The sequence below is a fragment of the Pan paniscus genome, chromosome 17, assembly GCF_029289425.2.
Source record: "Pan paniscus chromosome 17, NHGRI_mPanPan1-v2.0_pri, whole genome shotgun sequence".
Classification (NCBI taxonomy): Eukaryota; Metazoa; Chordata; class Mammalia; order Primates; family Hominidae; genus Pan; species Pan paniscus.
Genome location: NC_073266.2, coordinates 49136507 through 49155532, shown reverse-complemented (window position 1 = coordinate 49155532; position 19026 = coordinate 49136507). Strand labels below are relative to the sequence as shown.

General features: G+C 39.9%; 1 protein-coding gene across 1 annotated transcript; it reads left to right on the top strand.

Annotated features, from left to right (window-relative positions):
* The first annotated feature begins 1146 nt into the window (after positions 1-1146).
* SLC25A52 (solute carrier family 25 member 52) lies at positions 1147-6666 on the top strand. Its single transcript, XM_055102643.2, has one exon. It carries the CDS (start codon positions 2473-2475, stop codon positions 3394-3396), a length of 924 nt encoding a protein of 307 aa, XP_054958618.1. The 5' UTR covers positions 1147-2472; the 3' UTR covers positions 3397-6666.
* The last annotated feature ends 12360 nt before the right edge of the window (positions 6667-19026 follow it).

The window sequence follows — 19026 nt, the reverse complement described above, 5'->3', positions numbered from 1 at the left end:
CCCCACTTCACTTTTTATTGTCATTTTCTCACTGAAACTGCCTTTCCTCTCTTGCAAAGGAATTTACTTGCCTCATCTGGCACTTGGGTGCTGAGGACAGAAGGAGGTAAGTACCCCCCAAAATCAGCAGGATCCAGAAGGGTATTCGGAAATGTTCTCCTCTGTGGCCACATGGCCCACTCCTACTGGTGCAAACGAGAGAAGCTGGAAAATTGCCTTAAATGTTGCCCAGATGCCACCTTTTTTAATCCTTTCCTGATTTCTTACCTCCTTCTCCTCTTCCTTCTTCCTTCTCCTTTCCTTACCCCCTAGATTTGCTTGCGTCAGTTGGAATGGTATTTTTGGCTCTTATAACCAAGACCCATGAGTAATACAGAACTCATCAACACTCTTTACACTCTTAAGCAGTTGGAGACCTAACCAGATGCCTGGACACCGGGGACACAAACTGGAATAAAGTTGAATGAGAAGTGGACTGTGTCTTCAAGAAGCCCTCAGCATTGTGAATCGTGGACATTGTACAGTGTGACACGTGCCACACTCACAGTGTGTATAGGGTGTGTTGTGGAGAAGGGGTCCTCATTTGGACTGAGGAGTTAGCGAAGGCTTCCAGAAGCTGAGTAGGAACTAGAAGTAAGGACATTTCAGGCAGAGGGAATAACCGAATAAAGACAAAGGAGTGTCAGATGGCACATTATTCTTCATTCTGGAGACCCCGAGTAGTTTGATATGGCGGGGACGGAAGGTGCCTTTAGAAATGTGAAGGCAGATGGCGCCAAGGGTAGGAAAACGTCAGACCATGGGGGACCTTTGTCCTTCAGGTGTAAAATCATTTAAAGATTTAAGTGAGGGAAAACGTGCTCACGTTTGTTACTAAGATGACTGCTTTGGCTGCAGTGTGGAGGATGGATTGAAAAAAAGCAATTGTTATCTTACCATAGGATCATGAGAATCTCTCTTCAATAAATGCGAGAAAGGGCAGTCTGTTTTTCATGATATACTGATTGCCAGCATCTTGACAGAAGGGCTATGGCAAAACCGAGAAAACACTATCAATATTAGGCAAAAAAGCAAAACAAAACAAAAGAAAGGAAAACAAAGATCTCTCTAGCCCCAACAGTGCTAATTTTTGCATACCCAGCAATTACATTTCTAATGAAAGTCATTGCTGCCAAAATCAATCAGTATAAATGTTGGAGACTCCTTTCTCTTTCCATGAAAAGCTTTTACTATTTCATTTCACTAAAGCTTAAAGAGAACTTCGGGTTTATGGTTCATTCTAGAGCGATCCACCATAGGCGTCTTTAAGATGATGGTCAGGGAAACTGTCATTTAATTTCAAGGAAGCTGTCATTTGATTCTATTCAAAAACTAGGCAGTACACATCAGCAGGCAATATAGTCTGATACTGTGACCTACTTTGTTGGCTGAAGCCTTCCACTGTTCCTGGAAGGGAAGTTATTTTTGTTTCCTTTCATCTCTTATTCACATACATGGAATATACACATTGGTTACTCTAGAAAACACATGGGTAGTCCTAGAGCAAAATGGGTTTCAAGGTTATTTAATTTATGCCTCTTAAAACCTCAGACACTTTCCTCCCAGTAAAATTTCATGTGGTATACAGAACTTTAAAAAAAAAAAAATTCATCTTCTCCTTACTTCTCCTTACCACCTACTTTTTTCTTTCTTTTCTTTTTTCTTTTTTTGGATAGAGACAGGGGTCTTGCTATGTTGCCCAGGCTGGTCTCAAATTCCTAGCCTCAAGCGATCCTCCCGTTTTGGCCTCCCAAAGTGCTGGGATTACAGGTGTGAACCACTACACCTGGCCTACTTTTTTCCCTTTCAAGAAAATACAGTACTCCAAGGCCTGAGTGACTATGAAATTTCAACTTTTGTGCCTTTGTACTCTTAGATACCATGTTTGTTTTGTTCTTCTGCAAGATTACACTAAAATCCACTTTTCTTGTATGTATACACTATTTAAAAAGTTTCACACTCTCTTAGGGAAGCCACTGGCAACACATCTTCACAGTGTCCGTGGAGAAGGTTATGTGATTTAAGAAACACTTGTGTCTATACCATTTAATATTTAGGAATTTGTTGATTTTTTAGGATCTTTGGATGAATGAGTTTTTAATTTTATCCAGCTTATTTAGAAGAAATTGCCATGCTTGCTTTAAAAGGGTTTCTTCTCGGATCCCAGCGGCGCCGAGAGCGTCACGCTGCGCCCCCGCCCCGGGGTCGGTCATGGTCTGCGCCTGCGCAGGTCCCGGCTTGCTCGCAGTCCTGCGGGGCGCCGGCGGCGATGGGTTGGGGAAATGGACGCCTGGAGAACGGAAATCCAGTTATCAAAATGGACTCGGGAAGAGAGAACCTAACAGAACAATAACAATGGAAGAAATTGGGAACATTATCACAAAGCTATCATCCTGCCAAACTCCAGGCTCAGATGATGTCACAGGTTAAAAAATGCCCTTCATGAAAAAGATCTTAAGCAACAGGATAGATTCAGAAGCTCATGAAAAGAGGCCACCAATACTTACATCTTCAAAACAAGATATATCACCTCATATTACAAATGTTGGTGAAATGAAGCATTACTTGTGTGGCTGCTGTGCAGCCTTCAACAACGTCACAATCACATATCCCATTCAGAAGGTCCTCTTTCGACAACAGCTGTATGGCATCAAAACCCGGGATGCAGTACTTCAGTTGAGAAGGGATGGATTTCGAAATTTGTATCGTGGAATCCTTCCCCCATTGATGCAGAAGACAACTACACTTGCACTTATGTTTGGTCTGTATGAGGATTTATCCTGCCTTCTCCGCAAGCATGTCGGTGCTCCAGAGTTTGCAACCCGTGGCGTGGCGGCAGTGCTTGCAGGGACAGCAGAAGCAATTTTCACTCCACTGGAAAGAGTTCAGACATTGCTTCAAGACCACAAGCATCATGACAAATTTACCAACACTTATCAGGCTTTCAAGGCACTGAAATGTCATGGAATTGGAGAGTATTATCGAGGCTTGGTGCCCATTCTTTTCCGGAATGGACTCAGCAATGTCTTGTTTTTCGGCCTTCGAGGTCCCATTAAGGAGCATCTGCCTACCGCAACGACTCACAGTGCTCATTTGGTCAATGATTTTATCGGTGGAGGTCTATTGGGTGCCATGTTGGGATTCTTGTGTTTTCCAATTAATGTTGTAAAAACTCGCATACAGTCTCAGATTGGTGGGGAATTTCAGTCTTTCCCCAAGGTTTTCCAAAAAATCTGGCTGGAACGGGACAGAAAACTGATAAATCTTTTCAGAGGTGCCCATCTGAATTACCATCGGTCCCTCATCTCTTGGGGCATAATCAATGCAACTTATGAGTTCTTGTTAAAGTTTATATGAAAAAAAACCATCAGTTAAGTGCCATTTATCAACTGAATAGACCTTCTAAGAAGAATGCAGTTTGGCCTCTTTCTTAATTGGCCAAATACAAGTTCGTGTCATAACTCCAGGCCACAGTGAGTTACGGGCAAAGCTGTTTTCCTTAAGCATCAACAAAACAGAATAAAAGGTTCCAATAGGAAAATATAAGGGTTTTGTTTTGTTTTGTTTTGTTTTGTTTTTATCATTACCTAAGAGCTTTAGGCTAATTGCCTGGTAAATAGCTGTCCATCTGATGGCCTTTGACAGGGAACCTAATCCCCAAGATAAGATTCTTTTTCTCAAACCAGTCTTGAAATCTCCTGCATTAAAACATAAGTTGCTATGACCGGCCAGAGAGAGGGTCCTCAGGGGCCAGGGGCTCCTCAGGCTTCCTTTGTTACTCCATTGCTTTCTTCTGTGCCCTCAGGAGCAGCTGCAGAGGATAGTCTTCATTAAGCTCAAGCATATGACAAAGGGGCAGAACAGAGAAGAAAAACAGCTTATTATGTAGAGGCTTTTCATGATACATTGCTTGTATTAGTTTTGAAACTAATCACCTATTGGATAGTCATTATACTATTTCTATTTAGATATGGTAGATCAAGGAGCTATGAAAGTTCCCGTTTTGCTTTCTAGGTTTGAAAGTTTTCTGTTTGATTCTGACTGTGACCTTCAACCCTTCCAAAATATTCTTATGTTAATTTCACTTATTTCATTGCTGAAAGATGAAGGGACTTAAATTTTGTTATAGGTGTTCCATCCTGTTAAGAAGTTTTCATATTGTGTATAGATCAAATTCTGTTTAGCTTGGTTTCTTTGAATTATTGATGCCATCTCAGCAAAGGTCTGTGGTTATTTTTCCCGTGGAGTAGGAGTTGGTCATATTCAAACATCCTGTTCTCTTAAAACTCTCCTTTTAAAAAATAAACACTTCCATAACATTTTGTTTTGTAAGTCTATTAATGCAATCCCACTTTTTTCCCCCTAGTTTCTAAATATTACAGAGTGGGGCGGGGGGCGGGAAAGGCTCAGGATAGTTTTCACCCCATAGTATTCGCTGTCTTTTATTTTACTCTTGGAAATAGAGACTCCATTAGGGTTTTGACATTTTGGGAACCCAGTTTTACCATTGTGTCAGTAAAACAATAAGATAGTTTGAGAGCGTATGATCTAAATAAAGGCATTTGAAGGGTTAGTTTGAACTCTAAAAGTAGGTAATAGCCAAGTAGCATTCTCATCCCTTAACAGACGAAAACTTCTTTGTCAAAGGTATTAGAAAGTGTGAAAATATTTTTTCCAGATGAAACTCATGCCACTTCCAATTGACTAATGAAATATAAGAGACAGACTGAAAAAGTGGATTATGAATCTTAAAACCCTTTCTGTAAATATTATGTAGCTAAAGATTGATTTCCAGCATCTGACATGATGGTAGGTTTCTTGTTAACCAGTTTTTCTTCTTTCTGGGTAATTGCATGTGAATATGTGCACATACTGACCAAAATAAAGGCCTCAACTTGGTAGTTTACTGAAAGTTTCTGGGCAAATAGTCCATAAAAGCTGTTTACCTCTAAATGCACTATGGCTGGTTAAATACAGTGAACATCCTTCTTCCAGCTGTAAAGGATGAAACTTATTAAGCATTAGCCAGACGGTAATAAAGCTAAATAGCCATATAGCAGCTCTGTCTGACAATGTTGTGCTGGATATTGCAATTTACTTTCAAGGTGCAGATGTAAGGATTTAAAAAAAAATAATTTGGCACCAAATAAATATGAGTAGCATCCTTTGGCCTATTAAATAGAGTCAGGATTTGAAGGGAATTGAGTTTGAGAAATGAATAAATAAAGGCACCTTGGTGCCTGACACCCTCATTCATGTGTGTGACTTTGAGCACTCACAGGCGTTTCCAGCTACTCAGCCCAGGGCAGGTGGGTTAGCCTGGGGTTATACCTTGGCCCTGGGAATAGACACCGTTGGGCCTTTGGTTTTGTTGGGCTTCCTTTTGTCTTTACACTCCATACAGGTGGTAGAAATTTGAGTTCTAAAGCACCTTTGTGAAATACAAGCTGAGTGAGAATTCTAAGGAAAACGCTTTGGTTTCTGCTGTCTCAAATAAGTGGCATTTAAAAACAATTATTAATAAATATTTTTAATGGTTTTAACTCAGCATTTTTTAAATTTCTCTGTTACTCTTTACAGCTTTTGAAGACCAAACTGCAAATACATTACCAGGGATGATTTTGTGTTGTCCTATAGACTTCTTAAATTTGACAAAAAGTTTAGCAGAACTTGTAACCAACAGCTTTGTCTGAACTTGAAGTCAAAATGTGTTGTTAATAAGAGATTCTAATTATTGCTTTTACCTTCAGTGTGAACTAGTGTGGTAATAACCTTGAAAAGGCAGGCCAGGCACGGTGGCTCATGCCTGTAATCCCAGCACTTTAGGAGGCTGAGGCGGGCGGATCACTTGAGGTCAGGAGTTTGAGACCAGCCTGGTCAAGACAGTGAAACCCCATCTCTACTAAAAATACAAAAAAGTAGCCAGGTATGGTGGCACATGCCTGTGATCCCAGCTACTCGGGAGGCTGAGGCAGGAGAATCACTTAAACCTGGGAGGCGGAGGTTACAATGAGCTGAGATTGCACCACTGCACTCCAGCCTGGGCAACAGAGAGACTCTGTCTCAAAAAAAAATAAATAAATAAAATAAAAAATAAAAATAAAGAAATTGAAAAGGCAAACATGATTGAATATCTGAAAAGCTTTAAAAGTGGCCTTTCTGTTACGTATGTGGCACAAATGGCTCATGAGTGCAGGACACTTACGGTCTTGTGTCTTATACTTCATGTGTGATGCCACCAGAAATGTTATGGATTCTGTATTGAACACACTGAGAGTGGTATGAGCCCTCAGGACTGCACCACAGAGTAAACACAACCTTGATATGGTGGCGAATGTGTGTGTCTTTCTTGTTTCATTAGTGGTTGAGGAGAAAATTGATGTTTGTGTCTAAATAGTCGATATTCATCTTAACATGGTTGGCTGTATAATCACCGGCTATATTGTGAACTGTGCAATAAAACAATCGTTCGTATATATAATTACCTTTGGATACCTGAAATTCCCAAGCTCAGTTACAATGTAATAGTATAAGGCTGTGCAAACATGTAAGGGAATAGTGGTGGTCGATGGGATATATGAAATGGGATATAGAGGGCTTCGAGTGAAGCCAATCATGTTGAACTAACTCTGGTTCAGTGTAGGTGAAATAGAGTGAGGGGTATGCAGTTATGAAATGAAGGGTGGACAGGAGATTACATTTGAAGAAATACTAAAATATTTCTTATGTGCAAATGTGTATCAAAGACTTGAACAGGCAATCTCTTGAAATTTGAGGATTTTTAGTTTTTAATGCTGTATTTGCTTAATATTAAATATGTATTGCCTAATGGCTCCCAAATTGTGTGGGAGTCTCTAAGTGTTTCCTCTTAAATGTTCATTATTGAAAGTGGTTAAGTGCACAATGCTATTTTTCTTTGATAGTTTGAGTTTTATGACCATATGAGTTTAAATGAAATCTGTTAAATATTTCTTTTTTTTGATAATTTGTAATAAAGTTTGTTTTTAAGCCCCCCCCCCCAAAATAATAAATAAATAAATAAAAGGGTTTCTTCTCACACATCAGGCAGTTGTGGGATGGGAGTTTATTCAGACTACTTTTACATTTTGGTCTGATGCGTAGGACTGTGGGTTCACGTGAGCCTTAGTTAACCTTCTGTCAGTATAGTGCTATCTGACATTCTGCATTAAGGAAATCTTTTTCTCCCATCAGAATCTGTAGCTAATGGTGGTAAACTTCACGCATGTATTTCTGTAATAACACACCAGATAACACACTGGATTTGTGGTCTATAGTAACCAGCAGTATAGACCACAAATAATGAAGAATATAAGCTTTAGAATGAGATATACCTGGCCAGGCGCGGTGGCTTATGCCTGTAATCCCAGCACATTGGGAGGCCGAGGTGGACGGATCATGAGGTCAGGAGTTCGAGATCAGCCTGGCCAACATGGTGAAACCCTGTCTCTACTTAAAATACAAAAATTAGCTGGGTATGGTGGCATGTGCCTGTAATCCCAGATACTTGGGAGGCTGAGGCACGGGAATTGCTTGAACCCAGGAGGTGGAGGTTGCAGTGAGCCGAGATCACACCACTGCACTCCAGCCTGGCGACAAAACGAGACTCCATCTCAAAAAAAAAAAATTAATTAAAAGAATGAGATATACCTGTGTTCAAACTCTAACTCTGTTACTGACAAGTTATATGTCATTAGGCAAGTGACTCTTGGGTTTTTCTTTCACCTGAAAAATAACATATTTACTGCAAATGGTTGCTTTTAATTATCAATAAAATAAAATGCCAAGTAAGCCACTTAATATGGCACCTACAGATAGGCTTTCAAGACACAAAACTATTATCATTGTTCTCTTTTCCTTTTTATTTCACCTTTCACATTTCTCCCAATATCTTTTTGGTGTGGAAATAGCTTCCACTTGACATTTACAGTGTTGATTCTATTTTAATCTTTGGCTACTCTTTCCTTTCAAACATATAATTCTTCCTTTCTGATTTTGACCTGTTATTTTGGTTTTTCTCTAATGTTTTCACTGCCTGGATATAATAACTTTACTTTATTTTGCCCATTTTATTTCCCCTACTGTTTGAGGTCTCTTTTCTTCTTGACTGGTTATACTGATAACTATGATCAAAGTTTCTAACTTTAGACATCAAATTTCATCTCAGGGTAATCTTAGAATCAGCCAGTTGACATGTTATTTATTGAAGAATGACTTGGAATGTACAGGCAACCTTTCCTGTTTTTAAAGAACAACCTAAATGTCCCAGTTCCCCTGGAAGCCAATTTCTGAATGGTTACAGATCTAAAAGAAGCACAAACTGGACTTTCATGCAAGTTTTTACCAAACAGTTCTTGAGGATTTGGAAGCAGGGAATTAATATTGCACAATGCACATACACCCACAAAAACTTCCTAGTACTCATATTTAGATAACTCTCCCTCTCCCCACAGTTCCAATCTTCACAGATGCTCTCAAGGCCATTCTCTTTCCTGTCTTATTGTCTCTTTTGTACATTCTCCTTTATACCACCGAACTAGTTCTCCTCTTCTCTCCCCAGTACTCACTTTGCCAAGCTCTTCCTACTTTCTCCAGTTTCCATATTTCTTATTTGAGTATCTCCACGCTTGCTCTTATGTGGAACAATTCAGCCATTCTTAGATTCTCCATGCCTTCTCTTCACCTTGTATACTCATTAATTCTAACAAGGGCAAATACCTTACAAGTATGTCGATTCTTATAAAAGACTATAGGCCACTGCTATGGTTTGAATATGTTCCCCCCAAATTTATGTGTTGTAAACTTAATCCTCATTGTAACAGTATTAAGAGGTAGAAACACCAGGAGGTAATTAGAATTAGATAAGGCCATCAGGAAGAAGCATCCAGGATGGGGCTGGTGGCTTTATAAGAAGAGGAAGAGAGACCTGAGCTGGCACACTCTTACTTCCTCACCATATGATGGCCTGTGCCACCTTGGGACTCTGCAGAGAGTTGCCATCAGCATGAAGGCCCTCACCAGATGCAACCCCTGAACCCTGGCCTTCCCAGCCTCCAGAACTGTAAGAAATAAATATCTCTTCTTTATAGTTTACCCAGTCTGTGGAATTCTGTTATAGCAAGAAAAAATGGACTAAGAAAACTACCCATGTGAACATGACTTTTTTTGTTCCCGACAACACCTATTCAGAAAATATAAGGTTGCACACCAATAAGTACTTTTACTCTGTGCTTCAGGAAATCCCAAGACCAATTAATTGGAGACAATACATTGAATTCCAAAATTCACAGACCAATTTATTGGAGACAATACATTGCTTATCTGGGCAAACCGTTGCTTTTAACCACTGTTTACCTATTCAAGACCCTTGCTTTGCTGTGACTGCCAACTTAAACTACTATATAAACATATATTTACATATAAACATTTTTATGTATCATTAAATATGTAATCGTATGTATAATACATAAACAATTTTTATATATTGTACATGTAATTTGTATTGATACATTATAGAAATATATATATATTTCTCTATATATAAAACAGGTCTTTCAAGGGAGAGAATATATACATTCTTTGAACGGCCTGTTTTAAAACACTTGAGCTCAGACCTCAGTGCCCTATAAGTATTCTATTTCTGATTCCCCTTGTGAGGTGCTGCCAAGACTGTCAAGGATGTATTCTTTCTTGGCAGAAAGTTCTAAAAAATTTAGCTTTGATTTATTAAATATTGATAGTTTAGGGAGTTCAACAGAGCAAATAAATATTTCCTAATTTATTGTATATTTTTGGTAATTATGTTTATTTAAGGACTGCCTGTATTTATCATTTGCTTTTTGCAGAGAATCCTCCTTTTAAATGCGAAGAAATACTTAGCCCCATCTTACAGAATATCATTACTTGCTGAATGTGTTTAACTTCTTTTTTAAAATTTATTTTTACTTTTTTTACTTTACAAATAAAAATTGTATACATTTATGATGTGCAACATGATATTTTGATATATGTATACATTGTGAAATAATTGAATCAAACTAATTAATATATTCATCACCTCACATTTATCATTTTTTGTGGTGGGAATACTTATGTTCTCTCTTAGCAATTTCCAAGTACACAATACATTGTTATTACTACAGTTCACCCTTGAACAACACAGGTTCGAACTGCGTGGGTCCACTTACATGCAGATTTTCTTCTGCCTGTGTCACCCCTGAGACAGCAAGACCAACCCCTCCTCTTCCTCCTCCTTCTCAGCCTTCTCAACATGAAAATGAGGAAGATACAGACCTTTATGATGATCCCCTTCCATTTCTTCCTTATAATATTCTTAATAACATTTTCTTTTCTCTAGCTTACTTTATTTAAGAATATAGTATATCACACATGTAACATACAAAATATGTGTTAATCAACTGTTTGTCATGGGCAAGGCTTCTGGTCAACAGTGAGATATTAGTAGTTATGTTTTTGAAGAGTCAAAATTTATACATGGATTTTTGACTGCATGTGGGGTTGGTGCCCCAACCCGCAAGTTGTTCAACGGTCAACCATATAATTGCCATGTTGTATGATAGTCTTCTGAACTTATTCCTCCTGTCTAACTTAAATTTCATGTCCTTAAGCCAACATCTCCCCCAAACCCTCAACCTCAGCCTCAGTAGCCACTGTTCTACTCTTTGTTTCTATGAGCTCAGCTTTTTAGATTCTACATATAAGTGAGATCATGCGGAACTTGCCTTTCTGTGCTTGGCCTATTTCACTTATCATAATGTCTTCCAGGGTCACTTATGTTGTCCCAAACGACAGAATTTGCTTCTTTTTTGAGGTTGACTAGTATTCCATTGTGTATATATACCACATTTTCTTTATTCATTTGCTGATGGACACTTAGGTTGATTCCATATCTTGGCTATTGTGAATAATGCTTCAGTGAACATGGGAGTGAAGATCTCTCTTTGACATACTGATTTCATTTACTTTGGATATACACCCAGAAGTGGAATTGCTGGATCATGTGGCAGTTCTATTTTTACATTTTTGAGGACGCTCCATGCTATTTTCCATAATGGCTGTACCAATTGAATATTTCCACCATCGGCGTGCAAGGGCTCCTGTTACTCCATGTCCTCTCCAACACTTGCTATCTCTTACCTTTTTGATAATAGTCTTGGGATGTCCTTAATTTTGCATGGACATGAATGGATGTGATTACAGCTGGCTGTAGGCAAAGTCATGAAGTAAGTTAAATTAAATTTCTATAAAGTAACTTTGCTTTGTCTCCTAGTTCTTACTGAAGCTTTGGCAACCTGCTAGAGGTAACCAGTGCTCTCCTGCTTTCTAAGGATCTGCACTACAGTTCAGTCAAATTGTGTCCCAAGTTCGCATTTATCAACTTCCACCTTCCTCTTTACAACTCGTACCCCTCCCACCATTATCCCATTAACGGTCATCATCACTCCCGGGCAAATTCTTGATTTTGTAACAGTTATCTTAGGAATCAGAGCAGGAATTCTGGTCTCTTTCTCAGAGCTCATGCCCAGAAGAACTCAGGGCCCCTGTGGGTCTGTATTGGTGAATGTTAAAAATTTAGCTTTATCCATTTTGGGAGTAGGGGAAAATGGGAAGAAAGGGCATGAGAGTGAAGGGTAAGAGGAAAAGGGAAGAGAAAGAGAGGACTAAGAAAGGTAGATGTGCATGGTACCTCCTGATATGTATCAAAATAATGTAAGGTGTAGCACATTAAAGCTTTAGAGTTATGACCTTCCAGTTGAACCCTCTTGTTTAATATATGAAAACCAGAAAACTTGCCTAAAGCTCTATAATTACAGGCAGAACTGAAAAGACAGTTTACCTATGATTACTCAATGTCTAAAAAGGGGAGTTAACTAGGAAAAAATTAGGTAATCTGTTGGTCCTTGAAGAGTTAGTTTCAGCTCCAGAAAGAGAAGAGGCTCGTAATACTATTCTAGGGAGAATGAAATGATGGTAAGGCTAGCTAGCATGAGGCTCAAGACATTATGTGAGAAATAATTATTCAGTGACTACTCTGTACTAGGTAAGAGCAATGGAAGATGCTCTTGGAAGATGTTTCATTTCATTCTTTTTTCTCAAAGTTTATTAAGAAGTGAACATCATTAAGGATCATTGTAGTTTTCAACTTACTTGCAGTTTGTTTTCAATTGCATGTCATTTTAAGTTGTTATGGTGGGGAATTGTAGTGTGCATGAGAATTTACATCTAATATACTGACTCTGTATTATCATCATTCCATGTGCTACTTAATTATAGACTGTCATAGAGCAATTATTGTGGGATCTAATAATAAACTTCACTTATAATGAAGAAATTTCTTAATGACTTATATGCTGCAGTCAATCTGCCTGATAATTTCAAGTTTTATAACCCTTGAAAATTACTTGGGAAATAGCATTAATGTACTTTAGATAAAAATATGCTTATCTTACTGCCTGTGCTCACAGAATTTATGCTGTATTTGCAACATTAAGCTATGGTATGAAATGCTCTACAGTATGCTTTAATTATAACAGAACAGACTGTTCGCTCTTCTTAATCCCTTGCTGACAGACTTTGTGTCATGTCAGCAGATGATGACTCTTCCTCCTATTATGTTAGAATGATAAAATGTGCTTCAATCATACAACCCTCATCAGCATAAGAAAGACTACTAGATTACATCTATTTTATTCTTACACAGATTACTCTCCCAAGAGGAAGTAGTGAAGAAATTTGGGTGAGAATACACATTGGAAAAGCATTAATGAGAAGATACGTGATGTGAAGGATCTGTAGAGGGAAATGAGAGGAATAGGTGGCATTACAGAGAGAAAATACAAGAATCATGCAAATTTGGAAAGTTCTATGTTGTAAACGAAATGCGTGAAGGAGAGGCAGAGAAGGCCACTACCTCAGGGAGTGAGATAATATAACCTGCCTTTTTCCTTCTAGCTTTTATTTTATGTTCAGGGGTACATGTGCAGGTTTGTTATATAGATAAACTTGTGTCATGGGGGTTTGATGTACGGATTATTTTGTCACCCACGTACTAAACATAGTACCGAATAGGTATTTTTTCTGATCCTCCCCCTCTTCCCACCCTTCATGCTTAAGTAGGCCCCAGTGTCTGTTGTTCCCCTCTTGTGTCCATGAGTTCTCATTATTTAGCTCCCACTTACAAGTGAGAACATGCAGTATTTGGTTTTCTGTTCCTGTGTTAGTTTGCTAATGGTCTCCAGCTCCATCCATGTTGCTGCAAAGGACATGATCTTGTTCTTTTTTATGGCTGCATAGTATTCTATGGGGTATATGTATCATATTTATGCTGTATATTTTATATATATATATATATATTTTATACAGAGTCTCTCCTGTTGTCCAGGCTGGAGTGCAGTGGTATGATCTCAGCTCACTGCAACCTCCACCTTGCGGGTTCAAGCAATTTTCCTGCCTCAGCCTCCCAAATAGCCGGAATTATAGGTGCCCACCACCATGCCTGGCTAATTTTTGTATTTTTAGTAGAGACAGGGTTTCACCATGTTGGCCAGGCTGGTCTCGAACTCTTGACCTCAAGTGATCTGCCTGCCTTGGCCTCCCAAAGTGCTGGGATTGCAGGCATGAACCACTGTGCCCAGACTATGTATCATATTTTCTTTATTTAGTCTACTGTTGATGGACATTTAGGCTGATTCCATGTCTTTGCTATTTCTCCAATGTTTAGTAATGTTGAGCATTTTTCATATGCTTTTTGGCTGCATGTATGTCTTCCTCTAAAACCAACCACACAATTGGACATAAAACAATCCTTAGCAAATTAAAAAAAAAACAAACTGAAATCATACCAACCACACTCTCAGACCACAGCACAATAAAAATAGAATTCAATACAAAGAAAATTGCTCAAAACCATACAATTACATGAAAATTTAAAAAAAAGGTCCTCAATAGCTTTTGGGTAAATAATGAAATTAAGGCAGAAATCAAGAAGTTCTTTGAAACGAATGAGAACAAAGGTACAATATCAGAATCTCTAGGACACTGCTAAGGCATTGTTAAGAGAGAAATTTGTAGCACTAAACACCCATATCAAAAAGTTAAAAAGATCTCAAATTAACAACTTAACATCACAGCTAGAAGAACTAAAGAAGCTAGAGCAAACCAACCCCAAAGCTAGCAGAAAGCAAGAAATAACGAAAATCAGAGCAGAACTGAAGGAGAGTGAAACACAACAAACCGTACAGATCAACAAATCCAGGAGTTGGATACTTGAAAAAAATAGTAAGATAGACCAGTAGCTAGACTAATAAGGGAAAGAGAGAAGATCCAAATAAACATACTTAGAAATGACAAAGGGATGTTACTACTGACCCCACAGAAATACAAATAACCATCAGCATCTACTATAAACACCCTTATGCACACAAACTAGAAAATCTAGAAGAAACAGATAAATTCCTGGACACATACATGCTTCCAAGACTAAATCAGGAAAAAATTGAATCCCTGAGCAGACCAATAACAAGCTCTGAAATTGAATCAGTAAGAAATAACCTACCAACCAAAAAAACCCCAGGACCAGATGGATTCACAGCCAAATTCTACCAGATGTACAAAGAAGAGCTGGTACCATTCCTACTGAAACTATTCCCAAACATTGAGGATAGACTCCTCCCTCAACTCATTTTATGAGGCCAGCATCATCCTGATACCAAAACCTGGCAGAGACACAACAAAAAAATAAAACTTTAGGCCACTATCCTTGATGAACATAGATGCCAAAACCCTCAACCAAATACTGGCAAACCAAATCCAGCAGCTCCTCAAAAAGCTAATCCACCATGATCAAGTAGGCTTTATCTCTGGGATGCAAGTTTGGTTCAACATATGCAAATCAATAAATGTGATTCATCACATAAACAGAACTAAAGACAAAAACCACATGATTATCTCAATAGATGCAGAAACGCTTTTGATAAGATTCAACATCCCTCAATGAACTAGGCCATGAAGGAACATACTTCAAAATAATAGGAGCCATCTATGACAAACCCACAGCTAACATTGTACTGAATGGGCAAAAGCTGGAAGCATTCCCCTTGAAAACTAGCACAAGACAAGGATGCCTTCTCTCACTACTTCCATTCCATATGACCTAAAGGAAGTCTGCCTGTGGTAGGGAGTGAGTCTGAGAAGTAAACAGAGGCAGCAAAATCATCAGGCTGCCGCAGGAGCTGAGGCCAATACACAAGCAGCCAGGGCATCTGAGACATGGAGCAGCTACCTCAGGAGCGCCAGATGCTGCTCTTGCTGGACCAGAGAGTGAGGCCCACAGGAACACAGGGCTCCCTGCAGTGAGAAGCCTGAGTGAGTCCTGTGCAAGCAGTTGAATTAAGCTGTCACTTACACAGCTTTCTGCAGCAATGGTTGGCATCGTCATTGGCTTGAGTTCACATGCTCTCCAAGCTTCTCTCTTTTGAAAATGGCCCTTTCTACTTCTGTGACCAGACATCCCTCATACTATGGCTTGCTTTACCCCTCAAAGAATGGCAAATGTTCACCTGGAATTATTCCTTGGACCACAGGTGGCTTTGATCGGACATGTGGAGCCTGAACCTTGGATACTGGTGGTAGGGGGGCCATTGGTGTAATCTAGGGGGAAAAATCACTAATGTTAGGCTTTTAGGTCACTGATAATCTGCAAAATATCAATCCTCACCCCATCCCTGAGCCTCACATGATTGCTGATTTGTATCCCTGGGGTGGTGGTCAGGGGTGAGAGTGGGGAATGAGGTGGCTCCAAATGGAATTAGGGAAGGAGTGATGGATCTGAGTGAGGAATAAGGGACAGAGCTGGGAGAAGACTCTGAGTCAACTTGTTGAAGGTTAGAAAGGGACTGGGGCAGGACTGCCTGGTAAACTTCTGTACTTAGTATTAAACTGTTTTGTAAAAAGTGACTTTATGCTTTGATAGGATCCTTTGATGTGGCACAGTGGCAAAATGAAACCTCTGTCAAAATATCTGCAGTAAAGTCACATTTTTGGAGCAAATCTTGTGGCAGCGTTCAAGAGGAGTTGAAGGAGGGAAAACACCGACTCATTAGAATAATCTAGATATGAAGAGACTGGGACTTAAATTGGAGATCCAAGAGAAGGTGTGATGACAGCACGTCTGAAAAGATCTTGGAGGATAGGCTAAAGTGGAAACCAGTCTGGTGACTCTTAAATGCCGGGGCATGTCTCAGTTGGATCATTTAAAAATATGGATTTCGGGCTTCGTACCAGAAATTTTGATTGAGTAGGTGTGACATAATGAAAAATGTATATATTTGTTCTCTGGCCCAGTTACTGGCACAGAGCTCCTAAAGCACTTGTAATTTCCTGAGCAATAGTGGTGCTAAGTATATCTTTTGTTCTAATAAGTCTTTGACCCAGTTCCTGGCATAGAGCTTCTAATCCCTTGGAATTTCCTGGGTGATAGGAGTGTCTTTGCTCTAATGAGGTACCACTTGGTAGGCTCCTGGATCGGGGCTGGTCTCCAGAAAGACCAAGCCATGATGAGAGGCTTGAAACTTTCAGTCCCAACCCCATCCTCCAGGAAAGGGAGAGTGGCTGGAGATTTGAGGTGGTAATTGATTGTGCCCGTGTGATGAAGCCTCCATAAAACTTCCTGAACCATGGGGTTTGGAGAGTTTATGTGGATGGCAAACACATCAATATCCTCAGAAGGTAGCACACCCCAACATTACTAGGACAGAAGCTCCTGTACTTGGGACCTTTCTAGATTGGGCCCTTTGTGTCTCTTTTTCTGGCTGTTGATTTATATCATTTAAAACATCCTCTGTGGCTGGGTGTGGTGGCTCATACCTGTCATCTCAGCACTTTGGAAGACCAAAGTGGGAGGATCACTTGATCCCAGGAGTTCTAGACCAGCCTGGGCAACATTGTGAGGCTGTGTCGCTACAAAATAAAATTAAAAATTAGCTGGGCACAGCAGCATGCACCTGTAATCCTAGCCACTCAGGAGGCTGAGGTAAGAGGATTGCTTAAGCCTGGAAATTCAAGGCTGCGGTGAGCTATAGTCACACCAGTGCGTTCCAGACTAGGTGACGGAGCAAGACCCTGTCTCCCAAAAATAAGTAAATAACAAACAAACAAAATTTCCTTGGTAATAAATTGACAGTTGTAGATAAACTATTTTCCTGGGTTCTGTGAGCCGCTCTAGCAAATTATTGAACCCAAGAAGGGGGTTGTGGGAACTTCTGATTTGTAGCCAAATCAGAGAGAAATTGTGGGTAACCTGGGGACCTACTACTTGGAACTGTCATCTGAACTGGGGGACAGTTGTGTGGGACTGGACCCTTAACCTGTGGGGTCTGCACAGATTCCAGTTAGTGTCAGAACTGAATTGCATTGTAGGACACCCAGTTGGTGTCAGAGAACTGATCAGTGTGGGGAAAACTCCCACATCTGGTCACAGAAGTGTATTAAGTGTGAGTGTAGTACAGGGTTTTTCCAATCTTACGGTAGGTCTGTTGAGGACCTCATTGGTGATTAGAATGTATAGTTAAGTTTAGAAGCCATTTACCACCAACTTTGAGGGTTTCAATCTTTGCTTCACATCAGAGCCACCCAATGAACTGTGAACTCAAAAGTATCTGAGACAGGTCTCAATCAACTTAGAAAGTTTATTTTGCCAAGGTTAAGGATACGCCCGTGACAAGGCCTCAAGAGGTCCCGATGACATGTGCCCAAGGTGGCTGGGGTACAGCTTGCTTTTATACTTTTTAGGGAGACATGCACATCAATATAACCTGTAATATTACAATGTAATATGTACATTGGTTCAATCTGGAAAGGTGGGGCACTTGAAGCAAGGTAGTGGGGGGCTTCCAGATTACAGGTAGATTTAAAAATTTTCTGGTTGGTGATTGTTTGAAAGAGTTCATTATTTTCTAACAACCTAGAATCAATAGAAAGGAATGTCTAGGTTACGATGATCAGGATTTGTGGAGACCAAAGTTTTATCATGCAGATGAAGCCTCTGGTAGCAGGCTCCAGGGCGAATAAATTGTAAATGTTTCTTATCAGACTTAAGGTCTGTGTTGATGTTAATGCTGGTCAGCTTTTCTTGAATTCCAAAAGGGAAGAGCGTATAACGAGGCATGTCTGACTACCCCCTTCTCATCATGGTCTAAACTAGTACTGCAGGTTAACTTTGGAATATCCTTGGCAGAGAGGAGGGGTCCGTCTAATACAGGAGTTATTAAGAAATAATATTTAGGCAGCTAGAAAGGGTGAAAGTTTTCAGTGGAGTTTTCTTTTAATGAAAAGCAACCCCCAAAACATTTCTTTTCTAACAGAAAGTGGCTTGAAAAACCAGACCGGCAAGCATTGATAGGCACATGCTGGTGGCTGGAAGGCGGGTACGTTCAATATAGTGTCTCCCGCCCTCTTTTCCTTGTCACCATGTGTGCCAGGTGTCACGGCAGCCTCCAGATAAAGCCACATGTGCAGGACATCATGGCGACGCACATATCCATATTAAAGGGCTGGGATGGGAGGGCCAGTTTTTCGCTGGCTACATGAATGACACACCTGGTCAAACCAATCCCCTGGGCCCTGTGCAAATCAGACACTGCCTCCTCCAGCCTCCCAATATAACCAACTGCTTTTTGCTGCACGTGGGTTTTTTTTCCATTCAGAGGCCCCCCTTCCCTCTGTACAGGGGAGCTGTTTTCTTCTTTTTTGCCTATTACACTTTCTGCTCCTTAAATCCACTCCACCTGTGTCTGTGTCACTAATTTTCTTGGTGCAAGACCAAGGACCCTGGGTGTTTCTCCAGACAATGGAGCCATGTCATGTTGGTGCATTGGCTGGGAATCCAAGGTACAACATTCATTGGAGCGGTGAGTAGAGGAGCAAACTCAAAATCTATCCCATCATTCCGAG

Coding starts and splice junctions, on each gene's coding strand:
- SLC25A52 (XM_055102643.2), top strand. CDS start 2,473: ATGCCCTTCATGAAAAAGATCTTAAGCAACAGGATAGATTCAGAAGCT.